At 41.4% G+C, this 23,715-nt stretch overlaps 1 protein-coding gene across 1 annotated transcript; it reads left to right on the top strand.

Moving 5' to 3' along the window:
* The first annotated feature begins 13,663 nt into the window (after positions 1-13,663).
* On the top strand, positions 13,664-14,636 carry LOC127656797 (putative nuclease HARBI1). Its single transcript, XM_052145256.1, has 2 exons — positions 13,664-14,202; positions 14,306-14,636. Exons 1-2 carry the CDS (start codon positions 13,664-13,666, stop codon positions 14,634-14,636), a joined length of 870 nt encoding a protein of 289 aa, XP_052001216.1.
* Positions 14,637-23,715: the final 9,079 nt, after the last annotated feature.

Genomic DNA, 23,715 nt, shown 5'->3' with positions numbered 1-23,715 from the left:
TAATACATGCAATTGAGGTTGTAGTGGGGGGAAACAGTATGCTTTATTATGTTCCTTTATGAAATAGTACTCAACTCAGCACAATATAACAAGCTGATGCAACTATCAACTCATAAACATGCACAATGAGCTTAAAAAATTACTTCCCACGAGCCATGCATTTGGCGCCATTCAAACAAATTGGAAGTGGCACTTCCTGTATGATTCAGTGAAAAAAGCCTTGAATCATATTCCAGCAACTTCAGCCGTCGAGAACTCATTCCTGGGGCCTTCGGATACAACATATAATGAATTCATGTCCCTCGGTGTTAAGCAAGTACTTTAAAAAAAATCAAGAAAAATATTCCTGAAAAATTATTGTCACAATACACACATTAGTCAGCCAATGAAGCACTTAACAAAATCATTCAGACTTGAACCTTTTCACAGTGACTAAGGGGCCCCTGAGAAGCTACAGATTCAAATTTGGAGCCATTTAGACCTTTCCAAGTCATGTCCACAGACCCGCTGTGAAAATTAATGGTACAAATGGTAAGTGGGATTGCTCTTCCCGATGTCCTAAAGACCCCAGATTTTGCACTGTGACACGTCAAGGGCCTCTTATCGACATACTAAGAGGGCTAAGGCCTAGGGTGCAAAAAAGTATTTTTCATTATTTTCAACAGATCTCTCTGCCTGTCGTAGGAATCAATGAGACAGGCTTCATTTTAGGCCTGTGTGCTACAGTACATTCATCGGAGCCTTTAATACTCAGCAATCCCCCAGGGCCTCCAAACTCTAGGACCTGACTCGGGGGCCCCTGGCGATCGAATATCTGAAATTTCGAGGTCCTGCGACCTTGGGAACCCCCTTTTCTAGACGTCCCACTGTCCCTTTGAATCAATGCATTTTTCACAACGTTTTCGTGGACAACGTCCCTAAATGGGCCAAATGAATGGAAAATAAGGTCAAAAGGTCACGAAACTCTCCACGCTGTCTAAGGGCACTCTGACGATACGCATATGTCAATTTCGAGTCGCTCGGACCTTTCGGAGCCCCGTCCGCCAACCCGTTGTAGAAAATTTAATGAAACAAATTGCACATGGGCTTTTTCTAGAAAGCTCCTCCAGCCCCCAAATTTCACACGGTGGTAGCCTGATGCCCCTCGAAAGACATACCGAGAGCACGAAGCTCTAGAAAAAAGGAAACATTTGTGCAAGATTCTCACAAAGTCCTTTTGCACTTAAAGCTTGAAAGAGCCTCTTGAAGGATGATAGACAACTAGGGTTAGGGTTTGAATATAAGCTCAGGAAGGTTCTAGAGACCCCAATCTTTGGTTCCTGATTCGTGGGGACCAGACGCTCGCGGACCGGGAGTTTCAAGAGCCTGCAACCTTTTGACCCCTCTTTTCCAGACGTCCTATTATCCCTTTGAATCAATGCATTTTTCACAACGTTTTCGTGGACAACGTCCCTAAATGGGCCAAATGAATGGAAAATAAGGTCAAAAGGTCACGAAACTCTCTACGCTGTCTACAGGCACTCTGACGATACGCATATGTCAATTTCAAGTCATTCGGACCTTTCGGAGCCCCGTCCGCCAACCCGTTGCATAAAATTTAATGAAACAAATTGCACGTGGGCTTTTTCTAGAAAGCTCCCGCAGCCCCCAAATTTCACACGCCGGTAGCCTGACGCCCCTCGAAAGACATACCGAGAGCACGAAGCTCTAGAAAAAAGGAAACGTTTTTTGGGGGAGTTTGCGCAAGATTCTCACAAAGTCCGTTTGCACTTAAAGCTTGAAAGAGCCTCTTGAAGCATGAGAGACAACTAGGGTTAGGGGTTGAATATAAGCTCAGGAAGGGTCTCGAGACCATAAACTTTGGTTCCTGATTCCTGGGGACCAGACGCTCGCGGACCGGGAGTTTCAAGAGCCTGCGACCTTTTGACCCCTCTTTTCCAGACGTCCCATTATCCCTTTGAATCAATGCATTTTTCACAACGTTTTCGTGGACAACGTCCCTAAAGGGGCCAAATGAATGGAAAAAAAGGTCAAAAGGTCACGAAACTCCCCACGGTGTCGAAGGACGCCCTGACGACACGCATATATCGTTTTTGAGTCGATTGGACCTTTTGGTGCCCCGTCCATCGACCCGTTGTAGAAAATGAATGAAATAAATGGCAGATGGACTTTTTCTAGAAAGCTCCTCTGGGCCCCAAACTTCACGTGCTGGTAGTCCGGGGCCCCTAGCGTGTCATATTAAAAGCACAACTCTCTAGAATGAAATTTTTTTTCCATTTTTTTTTTTGGCTTGTGCAAAGTCATTTGGGTGTTCATTTAAGGTCTAGAGCTGAAAGAGTGCATTCAGAAAATGTCTAGAGCTTCCAAATTTTAAGCACTGATCCGGGGGGCCCTGGGGCTCCAGAATCCCAAATTTGGAGGTCCTGCGACCTTTTGACCTCTTTTTACAAGAAATCCCACTTGCCCGTTGAACCAATGCAATTCTATAGCGGTTTCGTGTACGATGTTAAAATTGATGCAAAGACTTGGGGGCTTCGAATGCTTCATTGTTGGGCCCTCAGAAACAACATATTAAAAAGCTGTGTCCCTCAGAGTTAAAGAAGTACTTAAAAAAAAATCTAGAAAAATATTATAGAAATATTATTGTCACATTACACACATTAGTCAGCCAATTAAGGACTTAACGAAGTAATAGGGACTTGAAACTTTGCACACTGACTAGGGAGGTCCCTGTGAAGCTACAAATATCAATTTGGAGGCGTTTGGAGCTTTCAGAGCCGTGTCCACGGTCCCGCTGTGAAAATGAATGGTACAAATGGTAAGTGGGACGTGTTCTAACTTTGCTCCCTGAGCTCCAACAAACCCCAAATTTCACACGGTGACACATCAAAAGCCCCTCTAAAATATCAACCACGTAAATATCAACCACGAAACATAATGTTATGAGAGGCTGCTGATTTAATGGATTTAATATTAAAGTCAAATACAAACGCCAGTTTCTTCCTTTTGTTTGTCTGCTTAACTTAACCAGGGTGGTCAGGGGGTCTCGCTGGTAAAGTTGGGTAACAAAAGACAAACAAAAGGAAGAAACTGGCGTTTGTATTTGACTTTAATATTAAATCCATTAAATCAGCAGCCTCTCATAACATTATGTTTCGTGGTTGATATTTACAGAGCAACTAGTTAGTGGTTAATGTAAAAATGGCCGCGCGATTTGTGTGCAAACATTGTAATTTTATCTGTGTGAACGCTTTCCTGGTTTTATCACCATATCAAAATATGACTAATTCTAGATTTGTCAACTTGACCTGGCAGTTTTCATCTATGATTACCACAATGACGTACTTCAGAGAGAGGGAGGATTCACTCTATCTTTTAGCTGATGTAATGATGAATGCTAATTTGAACAGCTGTTTCTAGAGAATATTGATTGTAATTAGGATCATAGTTTGACATTTTAAAGACTATTCCTGTTTTGTATACATGTGTCATGCATTTGAGGGTCCATTTTATTTGCATCATTCAAAAATCAATCTTTACAGGTAATAAGCCTGTTATAGAATTTAACTGTGAATTGCAAGATAGGCAGACATACTTGAGCTGGTCAAGGGGTTGTATCACAAGATATAACACATAGTGACATTTAAGCATAATCTCTATAGAGGAGCCTATTAGAAAGTATTGTAAAGAAAGACACAAGTATGTTCTCTATATATTTAATGAATTTCTTCCTACTTTTTGTTAATTGCTGCACTTAGGTCACTGCAACTCCAGCAGATGTAGAGAGAAGCTTCACTGTTCCCAGAATACAGTAAGTTACTGTAAAAATTACAGCAAACTTTTTACAGTGTACGATAAGGGTTTAAAACTTTTTCTTGGGTTAATTCAAATATATGGAGCATGATTGGAAAAATTCTCTCTGAAATATAAACCTTTTTGGATTATATCAAATCAATAATTATATAATTATATAACGCCAAATAGGGCCTATGGACTTAATCACAAAAGCAATTATATAATTACATAACACCAATAAGGATCTATTGATTTAATCATAACATCAAGTATATAATGATATTACACCAAATAGGGTCTATTGATTTAATCATAATAACAATTCTATAATTGTATAACACCAGTAAGAGTTTATTGATATCATCACAATTTATAACTTCATGAGTCACTTTAATATGTAAGTGTCAGGATATACACACGGAGGCAGAGGTAAGTGAATCCAAACACAGCTTTATTTTAGGTGGCAAGAGTGAGGGTGAGTAATTTGGCAGTTCAAGTGCAGACACGGTGAAGATCACTCGATGCCGGACAGGCAACAGGTAAGCACAACCACTTCGGGAATGTGGGAATCAAGTAATCACAGGACAGTGATGCAAATCCTCTCTTTTAAGAAGCAGATACTTGGAAACGGGATCAGAAGACTCACTGGCAGATCAGAGGGATACACGGGCACTGGCGATAGGAAATGTAACAGGAGTCCTGGAGACAACAGAATGTGGACATAGAAGTTAGAAGCATTCAGGTAAGTTTTAACGTTACTTGTCAGCAATCGGGAAGTTTCAGGGGTTCAGAAGATCACGGTGAGGGTTTGTTCCTGTTGGAGGCTTGACGTTGAACTGGGGTTTCGGTGAGTGCTTTATAGTGCAAGTTGGTGAGTTTGTTAATTGTGAACAGGTGTGTGTGATTAGTAATCCGGTGAGAGTGATCGTTGAGTGGAGGGTGGAATCAAACCTGGTTGATCTCTCACAGTACCCCCTCCAGAGTCCGCGCCAGCGACCTTGGACCCCGACGTCGTGGGGGCCTACCTCGAGGTCGTGGTGCCGGTCTCCCAGGGTGCTGAGCATGAAACTTCGGTGAGTAGATTGGGGTCGAGGATATCATTACGGGGTACCCAGCATCTCTCTTCCTGTCCGTAATCTTCCCAATCCACCAGGTATTCGAGTCGGCCACCTCGACGTCGGGAGTCCAATATCTCCTTCACTGTGTAGATGGGCTCGGTTTCAATGGGCGGTATTGGGGAAATATCCTCAGGGACAGGGTCTGCAGAGGGAGCAGGTACAGGTGAGTGATGGGGTTTCAGGAGGGAGACGTGAAAAGTGGGGTGGATGCGGTACTGAGCAGGTAGGCGAAGTTGGTAGGTGACTGGGTTGACTTGTCTTTCCACGGGAAATGGACCAATGTATTTAGGGCTTAACTTACGGTAGGGTTGTTTCAGACGGATATCCCGTGTGGAAAGCCATACTAGTTGCCCGGGTTGGTAATTGGGAGCCTGACGGCGACGGGGATTTGCAAAGTGTTGCTGGCGATTAATAGCTTGCTGGAGATGATGGTGCGCCTGATTCCATACTCTCTCACTGTCTTGGAACCATGTGTTGACCGCGGGTACCTCGGAGGGCTCACCAGACCAGGGGAATAGTGGTGGCTGGTAACCCAGAACACACTGGAAAGGGGTTAAGTTTGTAGATGCCTGCCGGAGAGAGTTTTGGGCATACTCCGCCCAGATCAAATATCGGTTCCAAGTGTGCTGGTTGGAATGGCAGAGTGTACGGAGGAAACGGCTGACATCCTGGATCTTGCGTTCGGTTTGGCCATTAGACTGTGGGTGATAGCCTGATGTTAGGCTTACCATCACGTTCAACAGGGTAAAGAACGCTCGCCACACCCTGGAGATGAACTGGGGCCCCCTGTCGGACACGATATCTTCTGGAATACCGAAGTTGCGAAAAACATGCTCTAGGAGTAACTCTGCGGTGTTAAAGGCTGTGGGCAGTTTCTTTAGGGGGATTAACTTGCAGGCTTTTGAGAATCGATCTATGGCCACAAGGATGCAGGTATAGCCATCAGAGGCGGGAAGGTCTGTGACGTAATCTACCCCAATATGGGACCAGGGCCGGTGTGGGATGGGCAGTGGTAGCAATTTCCCAGTGGGTAGATGACGAGGAACCTTAGTCATGGCGCAGAGAGCGCATCCCTGAATAAACGTCGTAATGTCCCCTCGCATATTTGGCCACCAGTATTTGTGCTGGAGAGTCGAGTGAGTCTTACTGATACCTGGGTGACCTGTCCCAACAGACGAATGGGCAGAGGAGATGAGAGACGTGCGGAAATCTTCTGGCACATAGATCTTACCAGCGGGACATTCCGGGGGCTAGGGACGCGTAGTGACATTTCGCTGAGTTGTTCGTCGAGATCCCACTGGATGGGTTGAACAAATAACTTTTCAGGCAGGATGGCTTCGGGCTCTTCCTGGGGTGCTTTGGGGGCATGGAGACACGACAAGGCGTCCGCTCGAATGTTTTTTGAGCCTGGACGATAGGATATGTGGAAGTGAAACCGAGTAAAGAACAGGGCCCATCTGGCTTGACGGGGGTTGAGTCTCTTGGCTTCCTTCAAATACTGAAGATTCTTGTGGTCAGTAAGGACGATGAACGGCTGCTTGGCCCCCTCCAACCAGTGTCTCCACTCTTCCAGGGCGAGTTTAACGGCCAGGAGTTCTCGGTTGCCAATGTCATAATTGCTTTCCGCAGTGGATAGTTTGCGTGAGAAAAATGCGCAGGGCATGGGTTTGGAAGCGTGTTCTGAGCACTGTGAGAGGATAGCTCCTACCCCGGTATCAGAGGCATCTACCTCGACGAGGAAGACCCTCTCAGGATCTGGGTGACGGAGCAGGGGCGCACTGGTGAAGGCAATCTTGAGAGACTGAAAGGCGTGTTTGGCATCAGGGTTCCAAGAAAGGGTCTTTGGTTTTCCCTTTAGGAGGGAGGTTAGTGGAGCTGTTAACATGCTATAATTATTAATGAACCGGCGGTAGAAATTTGAGAACCCCAGGAATCTTTGCAGTTCCTTTACCGTCTGCGGTGTGGGCCAGGAGGTGATGACCCTGGTCTTGTGGTCATCCATCTCAACTCCTCGCTCACTAAGGTGATAACCCAGGAATTCGACAGTGGGCTGATGGAACAGGCACTTCTCTGCCTTCAAGAACAGGGAGAAATCTCGGAGCCTTTGGAGCACTAGGGAGACATGACGTTGGTGTTCAACTGGATTTTTCGAGTAGATTAGGATGTCGTCGATATAGACCAACACAAAGTGGTTCAGGAAATCTCGGAGAACTTCATCCATAAAACTTTGAAACACAGAAGGGGCGTTTACCAGGCCATACGGCATCACCAAGTATTCATAGTGTCCTGCGGGGGTAATGAATGCTGTCTTCCACTCATCCCCTCTCAGTATCCTAATCAGGTTGTATGCACTTCTTAGGTCGAGTTTGGTGAAGATCTTTGCCTCTCGAGGTTGTTCGAGGGCAGATGGGACAAGAGGGAGTGGGTAACTGAATTTGACGGTGATCTTATTGAGTTTTCTGTAATCTATGCATGGCCTTAACCCTCCATCTTTCTTGGGGACAAAGAAGAAACTGGCGGCAGCAGGTGAGGTGGATGGTCAGATATACCCCTGGTGTAGAGCTTCCTCTATGTATTTCTGCATAGCTGTTTGTTCAGGAATGGACAAGGCGTATACTCGACCCCTGGGAATGGGTTCTCCTGGAGTCAAGTCAATAGCGCAGTCCCATCGTCGGTGTGGTGGCAACCTGGAAGCTGCCACCGGATTGAACACATCAGCAAAAGAGGAGTACACTGGAGGAATAATCACAGATAGGTTTTCTGTCGGGCTTTCGACGGAAGTTGAACTCACTGAAACTTGACTTAGGTGCTTCGATGGATGGGGATACAGGGGATGCAAGGTTAGTCGGTAGGCAGTCGCAACCCCAATTCAGAATCTTGCCAGATTTCCAATTAATGGTAGGTTGATGACGGATGAGCCATGGGCGCCCAAGGATTATGTCAGTTAGGCTATTTTCAAGAATGAGCGGTTCAAATGACTCTTGATGAGTGTTCTCAACACATAAAGTAATGGGGTTGATGCGAGATGTTACGTACCCTTTGTTGATGATTTCACCAGTCACGGCATGGATGGAGTATGGTTTGGCTGTGTTGGATCTCTGGAGTTTGAGTTTTTTGCAGAGACTTCCTGATATGAAATCGCCGGCCGACCCGGAGTCCACGATGGCCGTGACTGAAGCGTGAAAATTTGGAGATTTCAGAGTTACTGATATGGTTAACGGTGTTGAGACTACAGGGTGGTGAAGAACTGAACTTACGAGTCGATGAGGGGGGCGTGATGGGCATGCACGGAGGAAATGACCCTCAATCCCACAGTATAGGCATAATCTTAATTCTCGGCGGCGATTGCGTTCAGCTTGAGACAGTCGTTGGGTTTCCACTTGCATCTTTTCCAACCTCGGTTCTGAGTAGAATTCAGGTGAAGCTTGATGAAGTACGGGGGCTGGTGGTTGGATTTCTAGATAGCAGTTTTGAGATCTTTGATGCACTCGGAGAGTCTGCTGCATAAACTTCAAGTCCTAGAGAGTCGTCGTAAATGGCAAGCTGGAGACGCAGCGTGGGGTTCAGTCCTCTTCGAAAAACAGCAAGGAGAGCCTTTTCGTCCCACCCACTTGCTGATGCTAGAGTTCGGAATTCCAGAGAGTACTCAGAGACGGATCTTTTACCTTGACGTAACCGTAACAGCTGCTCGCTGACAGATGAATCTTCTGCCGGGCGCCCAAACACTTCCTTGAAGTGAGTGATGAAACTCTGCAGTGAAGAGGTTAACGAAGTCCCTTGAAACCATAAAGTCTCAGCCCACCTTAATGCTGACCCGGATAATTGCTGGATAATGAAGGAGATCTTTGATCTTTCTGTAGGATACAATTGAGGTTGTTGCTCAAGGGCGAGCGAGCACTGCAGCAAGAAACCGTTGCAATCCTCCGCCCGACCTGAGAAGGGCGCTGGTCGGGAGACGGAGTTGGCGACATACACCAGAGAAGAAGCGGGGTTTGCGGAAGTGCCGTCTTCGGGCTGTGTAGGATCCATGACGGTGTCGGTCAAGCCTTCTGTCAGGATATACACACGGAGGCAGAGGTAAGTGAATCCAAACACAGCTTTATTTTAGGTGGCAAGAGTGAGGGTGAGTAATTTGGCAGTTCAAGTGCAGACACGGTGAAGATCACTCGATGCCGGACAGGCAACAGGTAAGCACAACCACTTCGGGAATGTGGGAATCAAGTAATCACAGGACAGTGATGCAAATCCTCTCTTTTAAGAAGCAGATACTTGGAAACGGGATCAGAAGACTCACTGGCAGATCAGAGGGATACACGGGCACTGGCGATAGGAAATGTAACAGGAGTCCTGGAGACAACAGAATGTGGACATAGAAGTTAGAAGCATTCAGGTAAGTTTTAACGTTACTTGTCAGCAATCGGAAAGTTTCAGGGGTTCAGAAGATCACGGTGAGGGTTTGTTCCTGTTGGAGGCTTGACGTTGAACTGGGGTTTTGGTGAGTGCTTTATAGTGCAAGTTGGTGAGTTTGTTAATTGTGAACAGGTGTGTGTGATTAGTAATCCGGTGAGAGTGATCGTTGAGTGGAGGGTGGAATCAAACCTGGTTGATCTCTCACAGTAAGCAAGGAAGCTTTACAGCAGACATTAAAAGGTCCAGCACTGACAGGGTTAACTTTCGGTTTTCATCTTCAGCTGCTATTTATGGCAAAGCTGAGATCTTTGGTGATTAAAGAAGGGTATCAAACGAACCATCTGATTTTTTTCCTATTTGACCAGAATTTTTTGTTAAATTGATAACTTTGAGTTATTCACAGTTTTTGCGGAGGATGCGGCTCGGGTGAGATGCGTCAACATCTCGCGACCAGGAAGTCTCGCAAAACAATGCAAAACCTCGCACTGTTCGTTCTTTTCACCTGTTGATTGCACGACGCACTTCGTTAAGATCTAAAACAACTGCTTTCTACGTTCAAGCCAGGCCTGAAGAAGATACAGTACGTATCGAAACAGTTTAGTGGCTTGAACTGCATACTCGCAGTAAGTTACATTTTTCTCCCGAAATGGATAGTTTTGATCGACGCGGTGGACCACGAAGTTAACCCTAACTGAGGATAGGTTTGATGACTCGCGAATCGCGAGAGATCTAATACCCCTGCGAAAATGCGGGCGTAGTACAGTTAATGGTGATGGTGAATACATTAACACTGAATATGCATGTGAGTCTTCACATCATGGTAGTAGACAATACACTAAAAACCAACGTGATTTCTCCTTTTATGGTAGAGACTACACAAAGACATTTATCTCTAGATGGGATTGTTCTAGACATTATGACACCGAGTTTGATAACATAACCAATCCAGACTTTTTCCAAGCAAGTGATTTTCCCCATCATGGTAGAAATTTCATCAAAAGAGAACAAATCGTACTAGACATAACTACATGGATCTGAACAACAGGTCTGATTATCATGATTTAGCATCCACGAACTATGAAAACATCACCGGTTGTGACAATTCAATTTCTTCTCGGAGATTTAAAATCACCCCTTAAATTCATTAGGGGCTATAACACACCTAATAGACCTACATTGAACAGGCGTTTTCCGCCACACAGAAAAGAGAGTAGGGGAAGAAACAGATTGTGGTTCAGAGATGCGGAAAACCCAAACTATACTCCAGCATCATCTGAATTCAGAACCACAATCAAATTGACCTATAAGCTAATTCGCTTGGTGCACCACTTAAGTAAAGTGACCACAAATATTAAAGACAACCAACCAGTGACCTTTAAAAGAGTTACAGAGGTCCTGAAGAATGTGGTCAGACCAGTCGCCCTCACCCAAAAGACTAAAGACCTCCTGGAGGGTAACGCCTAGAACTGGTCTTACACTACCCAGCTGATACTGGAACAGCATTATGAGTCACTAATCGAAGAGACGATTAGTGACCTCAGGAGGCACATGCACCAAGACGATTGGGTTTGGGCTTTTGAGATTGCAGAAAAATGGGCTTATCGCAACTTCGGACACAGAATAAGTCAAGAGACAATCGAACAAGCCGAGGCTCTTATTGCGGCAGAATTGCCTGTCAACAACACATGTGAAATCAATGAAGAGACCTCAGAACAATCTCAGACAGCTAAATGCCCACCCAAACCTGATGCTTTGACCCGAACAGCTACAAATCAGGGTCAACACCAAACCACACAGTCAGTGGGGAAGCCAAAAAATGGTGTTCAACATATTGAGGACCAAACTTCCCCTCCTCTTTTGACAATACCACATCATTCTTCCCCATATTTGTTCAGGGATAGGTCATACGATAAGGACTTCCCCCCTCTGTAGTCAGGATCTGCACCCTTTCCCCAAAAAGCGGGGGTTGCGGCACCCCTGGAGCAGAGGACTGAAGGCCGACGTGCTTTATGGGGGAGTAAAACACTTTTAAAAGAACCCTCTCTCCTCTCCCCGTCAAACATGGCTTCCGAGAGAGGACAGAGGGGTGGTTCCCTCGTTGTTCCCATAAAACCCTCACGTGTCCCAAACTTTCCACCCAACAAGTGTGTTGAATCTGCAGCCGAAGGTCATGTGATTTTTCCTCAAATAAGTGAGGCACAAAATAAACCGCTAACTTGCCCCGGGTATCGTCAAATGACTCGTTGGGCGACCTCGACCTTTCAACCTATTTGGTTTCCACAATCCAGCCAGCCAATCAGCCAAATTCAAGTGGCGATGAGCTGATTACCCTGGATGAGGAAAAGAGTTGGGAGGCATGCAGGGAAACGTGCACCCCGACTAGACCTAGAGATGTGACTCCAATAGGTACGCCCAACACCCCAATTTCAGGTAGACAATAAGAGACACATTTATATGACTAGAAAAACTACTGATTGGAGCCTCACACTTAGGAAGAAATGTATAATCATGGGTGACTCCAATGTATCTAGAATCCCAACGTTTCAGATTCCTGATTTACAGATAGACAGCTTCCCGGGCGCTAAATTACAACATGCGGGCAATTTACTCAGAGGAGCCACTGTTGCCACCAAGGTGGAGAAAATCATTCTCTCCTTTGGTCTCAACAACAGACAACAACGCATACGAATGACCTCGATTAAAGAAGTGCAAAGAGCATACAAAACGGCTAGGGACACACTACCAGACGCTGAAATCTTTATCCCTTTGATTAATTTCTCGAGAACACTTCCACTCGATGAGCAACTTTTACTTGAACACCTCAATGATCACATTAATAAGAACATGAGGTTTATTCCTTTATTGTCACAATCGAAGTTCCATGTGGAAGGCGATGGCATCCACTGGAAATCCGAAACGGCCAAAGCTATCTTGGAGCACTGGGCAGTTCATTTAAACTTATAAATCTTCATATCCACACATCAGGAAAACATGAGATGATCATTAATTTATCTAAAAGATTTACTCTTTCTCCTGCCCAAATTTCTCTTCTTTATAAAGGTATCACATTTGTCCCCACGTTTGACTCAGCCAAGGATCAGAAAAAACAACTAATGTTAGATTTACAGAAATATCATCGCAGATTAAAGTTGGAGGTATTTTTTGAAGGGATGAAATTCAATGACAAAAGACTCCCATTCACACATGGTTCCGATTGGTCCCCAGCGTTAAATAGATTACCTAAACAAATATTACAAATGATCAGAGTAGATAATTGTGCTTTTAAACACCTTGGCTGGAGTCATAGAGCTTTCCCAAATTTGACCCAACCCAAAATTGATGCCCTAAAGGAGTTACAGTATAACAGCTCAATAGTCATTAAACCCGCAGATAAAGGAAACGCCATTGTCATTATGGACAGAGACCAGTATGTGTGGGAGGGTGAGAGACAACTGGGTGTGTCAGAACATTATAGGAAATTAGAAAAACCAATATATAAAGAAACTATGATTGAGGTCAAAAAGATCTTAGAAGACCTGTGGGTCAAAAAATTAATTAATGGTAAACAAAAAGTATATTTGATTGGTAGTGATACTCCTAGACCCAGAAGGTTTTATCTATTACCCAAGATCCACAAGGACCCTGGGAGTTGGAGTAAGCCAGGAGAAATCCCTCCAGGCAGACCGATTGTTTCGGATTGTGATAGTGAGACATACTATGTAGCAGAATATATTGAGCATTTTCTAAAGCCCATTGCACAGAGATACCCCAGCTACCTTAAAGATACCTATGATTTTATTGATAAATTGGAAAAATTAAAATTCCCTGTAACACTTTTCTATTCACAAGAGACGTAGATAGTCTTTACACAAATATAGAGACAGAGGCTGGACTGCAAGCTGTTAAGAATTGTATGATGAAACATCCAGATCCCAAAAGACCAGGGGCCGTGTGTATAAAGCCGCTCAGAGTAAATTTTTTGTCTTAAGTGTGTCAAAATTCTAAGAATGACGTCATTTTACTCTTATTCTTATTCTTAAGAATAAATGTGATTCATAAAGGTTCCTAAGTGTTAAGACTAGGTCTCAGCTCCTAAATAATTTAATAGAGCTGAAGAGGTCTCCTAACCAGTTAGGAGTAACAAGATGGCATCAGAGAGGAGGAGGCCACGCAGTTTCCAACAACGTAAGAATGTGTTGGAATTATATGATGACAGAGAGTTGATCAAACGATACAGGCTTGATCGTCAGGGTATTATTTTTGTTACTGACCTAGTCAGAAATTCAATAAATTCTCCCACTGTAAGAAACAATGCCTTAACTGCAGAAATGAAAGTTATAATGACTCTGCGTTTCTTGGCGACTGGAAAAATGCAGCAATGCATCAGTGATGACTTAGGGCCATCACAGTCCACAGTTAGCAGGGTCTTAAATACCACTGTTGCTGCACTAACCACACCAGACATAGTAAGGCAGTTCATTGACTTCCCAACTGACCTTCAAACTATACGGCAAAAGCAAGCAGATTTTATGAGGATTGTGGGTTTCCCTGGAGTTGTTGGAACCATCGATGGCACCCATGTACGCATCATTGTTCCAAGTATAAATGAGGAGACATACATCAATCGAAAAGGATTCCACAGCATCAATGTTCAAGTCGTATTTGATGCCAATTACAAGATCCTCGATCTTGTGCCAAAATGGTCAGGGTCAACACATGATGCTCGGGTTCTTTCCCAGAGTGGCCTCACTGGGTTATTCGAACAAAATTATGTTCGCCCTGGATGTCATCTGCTGGGAGACTCAGGTTACCCTTTAAAACACTGGCTTCTCACCCCTTACAGAAGACCTCAAGGAGAACAGCAGCTCAATTATAACAGGTACTGTACTGGACTGAACTGTAGACAAGATACCAATTTTGTTCAATGAGTGCATTCTTGACTTATCTGACCTATGTTCTTTTATTGTTTTTGTGTCATGAAGAGCACACAAAGTAACAAGAGCCGTGGTGGAGAGAGGAATTGGACAGCTGAAAAGAAGATTCCATGTCCTTCATGGAGAGATTCGACATTCACCTGAGCGTGCTTGTCGCATTATTATGGCTTGTGGCATTTTGCACAATATTTGCAAAGCTCGTAACCTCCCATTGCTTGATGATGATGATGATGACGATGATGAAAATGACGATCGTGGTGATGATGACAGTGATCATGATTATGATGAGAATGATGACAAAACCACCGAACACACATTACAAAGCATTTCGGGGAGAGCATCATTCAGGGACTGCTTTGCTAACTCACATTTTGGGTAAGCAAACTTGTAGACAATAAGTAACAACAAACTAATTTTTCCTTACACAATTTTATTACACAAAGCATATGTACAATCATTGAGTATTCTTAATTCTTTTCAGTTTTAGTGAGTAATATTCATTTTGAATTTCCAGCAACTTAATTTGCAATTTGAGCTTTTTTCTTTTAAGGGACTCAATGTCATCCTCAGTGGCTGCGCCCTGTGCAAATCCAGTGTCTTGTGAGGCAGAAGGCTCATCTGGAGGACACAGGGAGATGTCCTGAGATGATACAGGAGAAGATGCATCTGATGTACCGGCTCCAGAATTATCCACACTACATTCACATGCAGAAAATATTAAACAGTGCAATATTAAACATGTTTATTCAATTCAATGTGGTGATTGAAATACTATCAATTTATTAAAAAGGCACATTACATGCATACATTATTACATGCATAATTTTCTTCTTACCATCTTTGTAACTCCTTCAATTTGAGAAGTGCAGGGTCTGGGGCATCTGGAATGCCACAAATAGAGGGATTGGCCGTACCAAGTATCTCCTCTACTATTTCGCCAATCTCAGACAGAGGTTTACATGGAGGGCCCCCACCTGTTTGACAAGAACTCAGCTGCTGACCACACGGAGACAATCATTTCATATAAAATGGTTTAATAAGCTAAAATAAAATGTACCTGTGGCTCGCATGCTTTCTTTATATGCTGCAATTTCCTTGTGTGTTGTTGCCAACACATTGTACCACCTTTTTCTCACAATCCTCTGCTGAACGTCTTGTCCGAGGAAATGCTGCATTTACTGTCAGTACAATATGTTGCCATGCGTTTTTCTTTTCTTTGCTTGTTAAAGTCGGACTGAATTTTCCTCTTATCACGTCCTTCCATTTAAGGACTGACTGCACTAGAAGAAGATTTTCTTCCTTGGACCAGTTTGGTTTTCTTTTTGCATCCATTTTTTACCAATTTGCAACTTTTGTCTTTCCTTTATATACAGCTGTGAGTGCAATTTTTAATTATGTGATTCATCAGCTTAATTACTTCAATAGCATCACATTTGTCCATTTAATTAATGTGTTGAAACTCTATTAAAATTGTGTGAAATAAATGCATGTACTTATTTGTAATCTTTTTGCACAAAGCAAAAACGAATTATTCTAAATAAATTGAAACATTGAAATAATTGTTATGTCTTAATTAAATAATGAATTAATTGTGTCATGCTGCTGTGACCTCACCCTTGCAGGCTCACTATTGGCTGATTCAGAGGTTCAGGGTGGACATTTTGGGTTCACATCATTGTAGTCCTTAGTTCACAGCACTTAAGTCCCACTTCAGTCAGCACTTAAGAATCAGTCTTATACTTTACTGAAAGTTGCTTTTAGCTGCTTTATAAAAGTCTCCTACTCTTAGAAAAGTCCTACTCTTTACTAAGTATTTTCTGACACGTAAGTCAAAGCTTAAGACTTTTCTTAAGAGCATTTCTTAGAAGTTTTATACATACGGGCCCAGATCAACATATTCTCAAATTGTTAGAAATTAATTTAACTAAATTAATTCGGACTTCTACTTGCAGATTAAGGGAATTGCCATGGGAAAGAAATTTGCCCCTTCATATGCCAACAGGGAAAAAGGAGGACGAACAACAACAATCTAAAATCATCCCCTTGATTTCAAATTTCTCTGAGGCGAGTGTTCAACTGAACAGGGCATTAAAGTCTAATTTGACCAAATTTCTCTCCGATACTCCCTTTCTGCAAAAACACAAAACTATTGTAGCTTATAGGAGAAACTAAAATTTAAAAGACTATTTAATCAAAAGTAAATTGAATGAATTAAATATAAAAAAGAAAAAAATAATTAAATATAAACATTTTCAACCAAAACAGTGGGTGACTAATAGGTCCACAAAACAAATCTTTAAAATCAAAAAGTCTCTCACCCCTAACACATCCAACTGCATTTATTTAATATTTTGTACTAAGTGCTCCATACAATATGTTGGGCAAACGAATAATTCTATTAGAGCCAGAATGCACAACCATGTCTTCAAATCAAGCGTAAACTTGAAAACAAAGATGTGTGGTTAAACACTTCCTATTACATGGCCTGGAATCTCTTAAAGTTACATGCCTACAATGTAATCCTAACCCTAACCTAACTCAATCCCTAAACCTAACCCCCAACCCTTAACCACTAACCCTAAACCTAACCACTTAACCCTGAACTTAAACCTAGTCCCCGTCCCTAAACTTAAGATCTAATCCCGCCCCCAGGCTCTGTCTTTAACCTGGGCCCTCCCCTAACCTGATTTATAGTCCTCCAATTTTTCTTTTTTGTGACCCCCCCCCCCCTTCGCTTTCCCGTGAAGGGGGCTTGGGAGGCCTTGTCCAGGTGGATGGCGGGGCAAGCCCAAAACAAAGTGGGGACATAGGCCTTCCTTCTTTTTTTACTTACAGTCCTCGGGTAGGAAGAGGGAGATGGCGTGAGAGTAGTTGGGTTTTGGGAATATCCTCCACATAGATAGTTAAGCATTTTTTTTTTTAAATTGGATGGAGAATTGTGGGTAACAAGTACTCACCGGTGTTGTACGGATATTTATGAACCATTAGGGGAGGGAAGACGTGAGAGGCATCACAAGCTCAAAGCAAAACCGAATTCAGGACGTGTCTGATCGAGAGTTCAGTGGAAGAAGGGCAGTTTGTCAGAGGAGGATGAGAAATCGTTCATAGGACACAATTCCACGGTTTGATAGAGTGGGACGGTAAAATTAAATAAACTACTCACAGTGAATGTAATTTGGACAATGGCTGAGAAATCTGGTGGATCTTTATTATCGTTAAACCTAGATAACATGCTTGATGAAGGTAAAATGTTTTGGTATGAGGTTGTTAATGGCAACAAGCAGAATGTACGACAAAGATCAGAGAGTGAAGGGGACTCCATAGAATCAGTAGTTATGGCGAAAAAGACCAAAACAGATGGTAACCGGGCCTTGAGGCCTCAGATTGATGTTTGGAAAGTTATTTTGGTGTTTGATCAAAAGGGAGGACCAGATTTACATCCAATACATATCACGAAAGCAATAGAGAAGGAAATAGGCAAGATTAATCACGCGTGTTTCATGGGTAATGGGAGAATACTGATCTTTGCAAATTCCAAGGAACAACGAAGTAATATTCTCAAGAAAACCACACTCAACAAACTCAAGGTAACGTCACATATTCCGGGTGCAGCATCTAAGGTCAGAGGAGTAATATCTGGAATCCCAACTTCAGTTTCAATAGAAGAGATCATGGAAAGTTTAAAAGAGTATGATTTAATTGAAGCTAAGCGGTTGACAAAAGGTAAAGATAAAATAGAAAGCCTGTCTATTTTATTAGGCTTCAAGAAAGAAGTACCCAGCAGGGTTCAAATGGGATACATGTCATATTCAGTGAGAGAATATATCCCGCCGCCGTTAAGATGTTTTAATTGCCAACGGTATGGTCATGCTGCTAGCCAATGTCGAGGAAAAATTAGATGTGCGAAATGTGGAGGAGAACATGAGTATGGCAAATGTGAACATGATGCTGTATTAAAATGTTGTAATTGTGGTGGCAATCATAGTGCAGCTTATGGAGGTTGTGAGAAGCACAAAGAGGCAAAAGAAGTCCAGAAATGCAAAATGATTCATAAAGTTTCCTATGCTGAGGCGGTTAAGAAAATTGAAATGGAAAAGAAAGGTGCTAGCCTAATTCCCCAGTTTATACCAGAGCAAGCTCGGGAAACAAATGCTAGCAACCCAATAAGCAGAGTAAACCACAGGAGCCATCCTAACGAGAGAGTCCAACAGGTCAGTAGGCCTAAACGTAATTCTCAACAGTCAGAATACTGTGAATTCAAAAAGAAAATGTCAGAAGAAATAATGTTGGTCAAGAAAAATGACTTCCTTGCCTTCATTTGCGCAGTGATCAGTAAAGCAACTGAACCTCATCAGGGAAGTAATAAGGAAAAATCAATTGTGGATATTGCAAATGACTTTTTAGGATTTAGCTCACAAGCTAGTAAAATTCAAGAGATACTGAATTGTAAATATGAGGGTCAAAATAGTGATTAAAAGCCTTATGGTGTTTTTCATTCTTCAATGGAATGCCAGAAGTCTAATAACAAATGGTCAAGAATTTAAGAGATATATACACAATCTGAAAGAAAAACCTGAGGTCATATGCATTCAAGAAACATGGTTAAAACCACACCTTGATTTTGTATTGAAAGGATATAATGGCATTAGATGTGATAGAGGAAAAGGCAGAGGAGGAGTGTGTATGACATTTATTAAATTAGGAATACCGTATAGGTCTATTAATTCCAAGGACCATGAATGTGTGGTAACTGAAATATTTAATAAAGGTAGAGGTAATTTTACTATCATTAACTATTATAATCCATGTAAAGCATTAAATAGTGAGTTATTGAAAAGTATTGTTAAGAGAAGCCACAGAGAGATTTGGTGTGGGGACTTCAATGCTCACAACAGTTTATGGGGTAGTAAACAGACCGATTTGAATGGTGAGGCAGTGGAAGAAATGATGAATGATAGAATGTTAGTGTGTATAAATAATGGTTATGGTACTAGAATTAATGTTTATAAAAATGAAACTTCTGGTATAGATTTAACTCTAGTTGATAGGAAAATTGCCAGTAGATGTGAATGGGAAATAGATCAAAGCACAAGCATGGGTAGTGATCACTTCCCAATTAATTGTGCAGTTGATATTGCATTTATGATTGAACAGAGTTATGTGCCCCAAAGATGGAATTTTAAAAAAGCAGATTGGGAGAAATTTGTAGAAAGCTGTGGGAATGGGGAAAGTATATAAATTAATAATGATCAGTCAGTTGATGAAATTAATAGTATTGTCAGTTCTTTTATATTGGTTGCTGCCAGCCAAAGCATTCCTGTTAGTCAAAACCAAAAGAAGCAAACCAATGTTCCATGGTGGAATGATAAATGTTCTGAGGCTATCAAGGACAGGAATAGAGCTTTTAAGAATCTGCGTAAAACATTAACAATGGACAATCTTATTAACTACCAAAGGAAGAAGGCATTAGCCAGGAAGGTTATTAAAGAGGCTAAGAGAGATTCATGGAGACAGTTTTGCTCAACAATAGGAAGAGAGACCACTTTAAATAAAGTATGGATGATGATTAAGAAGATGATAGGCACATTTAAGCCTCCTCAGGTTTCTGTCTTAATTAAAGATGGGACCCATGCAATCTCAGATATGGAATAATACAATATGCTTTATAGAGCTTTTGCAGACATACACAAGGGTAGCCACCTGGAGGAGCGGTATATGAAAAGGAAAGAAGAGGTATTGAAAATAAATAGGAATATCTTAAATACCAAAGAGTCAAATATGTCTATTATGGATGCTGAAATTAATATGTCAGAACTTAAAAGGGCATTGAGTAATACTGCATACTCTGCACCAGGGACGGACAACCTGTGTTATGCTATGTTTAGGAAATTACCTGATAATATATTGAAGAAAGTTCTTAAGCTGTTTAACAAAGTATGGAATGAAGGTAAATTACCAAGCATGTGGAAATGGGCAAGAATCCTTCCATTTCCTAAACCAGGTAAAGACTCAAGTGACCCAGGAAACTATAGACCTATTGCACTCACTTCACATTTTTGAAAATTAATGGAAAAAATTATAGTTGGACGTTTAAATTATTTTCTAGAATACATAAATCCAATTAAAGGGTATCAAACTGGATTTAGGAGGTGTAAGTCAACAACTGATGCTCTGGTTAAAGTATGCAATGAAATTGAAAAGTCTTTAATAATGAAAGAAGTAATGGCGGCAGTTTTCCTGGATATTGAGAAAGCCTATGATACTATGTGGAGAGAAGGTTTGTTGATTAAATTAGGAAAATTGGGAATTAATGGGAAAATGTATAATTATATACTTGACTTTCTATCTCAACGTTCCATCAGGGTCAAAGTGGGTGATGTAGTGTCTGATTAGTTTATTGTTGAAAATGGAATTCCTCAGGGGAGTGTTATCAGTCCCATCTTGTTCAACATAATGATTAATGACATATATGAAAAACTGGGAGATAGTAATGAAGGTCTATTATATGCAGATGATGCTGTCATTTGGAGAAGAGGACGTAACATTACATATGTTAATGATAAGATTCAAAAGGACATTCATGTACTTGAACAGTGGGGAATTGATTGGGGTTTTAAATTTTCTATTTCAAAGTCAAAGGTTGTTTATTTTACTAGGAATGGCTGTATAATGTATAGCTCAGCTTGTAAGACATCCCTCAAGAAAATTGAAAGAATGCAGTTTAAGGCATTGAGGATTGCCCTTGGTGCTTTTAAAACAACTCATACAAGTGCTTTATTAGTTGAATCTAAGGAAACCCCTATTAATTTAAGGTTTGAGAAATTGTCACTAACTTATTGGGTAAGGTTAAAAGGAAGTTTCAACAACCCAGCTCTGTCAGTACTTAGTGATTGTTGGGAATATTGTAAAAAGTCCAGTGGGTTTGCTTGGAATATTGACAATTTAGTAAATCATTATGGATTAAAAGAGTTGAAGTATGGTCCAGCATTAGCTTTAAGTTGTGTTCCTCCATGACTGCTTCCTGTTCCAGAGGTAAATATTGATTTATTAGCGGGAAAAGGTGAGCATCACACTAAGCAAAGTTTTACTGAAGCCTGCTTAAGTTATTTAAATACTTCATATTATGGATATTTGAAAATATTTACAGATGGTTCTAAAGAATCCAAGGGTCATTGTGGTATTGGAATTTATATTCCAGAATTTGGAAAAAGATATGGGTATAGAGTGAGTGACCATTTATCAGTATATTCAATAGAGATGACTGCAATAATTACTGCCCTCAGGTGGGTTGAAGAGACTAAACCTCTGAGATCTGTCATATGTACTGACTCTATGGCAGTATTACAAAGTTTTATAACAGATAATGCAATTCGTGAAGATTTGGTATTAGAAGTAAAGCATCTTCTTTTAAATCTTATAAGCCTTGGATTAGTGGTACAGTTCTGTTGGATTCCAGGCCATTATGGAATTGATGGCAATGAAATTGCTGATAAATTAGCTAAAAAAGCTCTGGGATTAGACCAAGTACAAATTCACATTACATTGGGTAAAGGAGATGCTAAAGCTTTAATTAAATCACAGATCATACTTAGGTGGCAAGATGGATGGGAGTTAGAGAGTAATGCCAGACATTATCATAGGAACCAGAACTGTGTTGGAGGGAAAAGAATCACCTCATTGGGTCTTAAAAGGCATGAAGAATGTATGATAACCAGATTGAGGTTGGGCCACAAGGAGTGCAGGGACAAAGAAGCAAATATTTAATTATATATCTTAATGATACTGGTTTAAGTAGAAGAATTTTATTTTTTTTATTTTTTATGATTTGATGTATAATTTGCCAAACGTCCTTTTTACACACTCCTGTGTAGTAGTCCAGTAGGTGGCGGTATATATCATAAAGATATGGTAAATGGTCTGCACTTATATAGCGCTTTTTTTAAACTTAGAGGTTACCAAAGCACTTTACACGGTTTCCCAATCACCCATTCACACACACACTCATACACCAGATATGATCCGCCATTAATCAGAAGAAGAAGAAGAATGAACCATTAGTTTAGTTAGAAGTTTTTGCAGCATCCGGTTGTCTTTGTAAGGATGATGTCTGTTTGGCTTGTGTAAACTTTTAGGGGGTTATCTCTGGTAGAAGCTTGATGCTTTGGGATCCGCCAGTCATAGCCTTCGAGATGAGATCCTTCTCAGTCACTTCTCGGGCAGCCTGTGGATACCTTGCGGTGTTAACGATCAGGTTGGCTGGGTTGAGAATCACGTGAGTAAACTGCCCCCTTGTGTCCACTAGGACAAAGCACTTATGGGGGGCAGATTTTTTTTACTGGTGAATAGCACCACCATTACAACAGTACATTTTTGCTCAACACGGCATTACACAAACCTACCTTGTTTTTTTCTGGTTTTGATAGTCTTCGGGGCATAGTGGGGTGGAGGGGCAAGGTTTTTTTTTAAATATTTTTAGGAGGAATTCTGATGAGATATGGAGAAATATGTTTGGGGATCTGAGTATATATTCAGGATAGATTGGCAGAAAAGATGTACGCATGAAGTTCCTAAATTCATCTTTTTTGGGATCCTTTTCCTTGAAAAGGAGAAAAACCTAGTTGCCGCAGGTCGCCAAGGCCATCTGGGGGGCACAGACAGGAGATTATTTTTAGAACAAGGATAGACTGGAGGGAAGGTTATTAAGAGGTTCTCAAAAAACTGTTTTAATCTAATAGCCGAAAGTCGCAGAGGCCATCTGGGGGGCACAAATAAACATATGACTGCAACTTTTTTAGAACAGGGACAGATTGGAAGTAGTTGAACTAGGATTTTTTTTTAATCGAGATATTCTTAAAAAAAACTAGTTTCCGAAGGTCACAAAGGCCATTTGGGGGGCATGAATAGGCATAGGTAGGAACCCCTTTTCTTGTAATTTAGCCAAAGTTCAGTTGGTTCACCAGAAACCTTCGAGTCCCCTAAACAAACTGTACAAGTCTGGGGAGACTGTTATTGGGCACGTTGTTTCTGAGTCTTGGAGGTTTTGCCCCTAACCCTAATCTCAAAAGGTGAGGCAAAAGAATGAAGTGCAATATATAGATAATGTGGTAGTGTTGTCTAGTCTGTTTTATTCATCTATCTCTATATGTTTCCTGATGAACTTGAGGTGGGAATTGTGTAAAAATAAAATAGATAATTAAGTCACATCCTAATACCTGACTTTCATCAAGTTGGATATAAACTAAATAAATAAACAAACTCGGTTTACCAAGCAAGTTTTTTATTATTATTAATGAATGCAAGCATCATTCACAATCATTACCTTTAATCAATTCTTATTTAGTTACAAAATAATGTATCAACAACCTGAAGAAAAACGGTACCTAACAAACATTTTTACTAAGTATTAATCTTGTAATAATCGCATGAATTTTGAAAAGCATTTACCTAATTCACATTCC

Source organism: Xyrauchen texanus, chromosome 16 (genome assembly GCF_025860055.1).
Source record: "Xyrauchen texanus isolate HMW12.3.18 chromosome 16, RBS_HiC_50CHRs, whole genome shotgun sequence".
NCBI classification, from domain to species: Eukaryota; Metazoa; Chordata; class Actinopteri; order Cypriniformes; family Catostomidae; genus Xyrauchen; species Xyrauchen texanus.
This window is presented reverse-complemented; position numbering and strand designations above follow the sequence as displayed.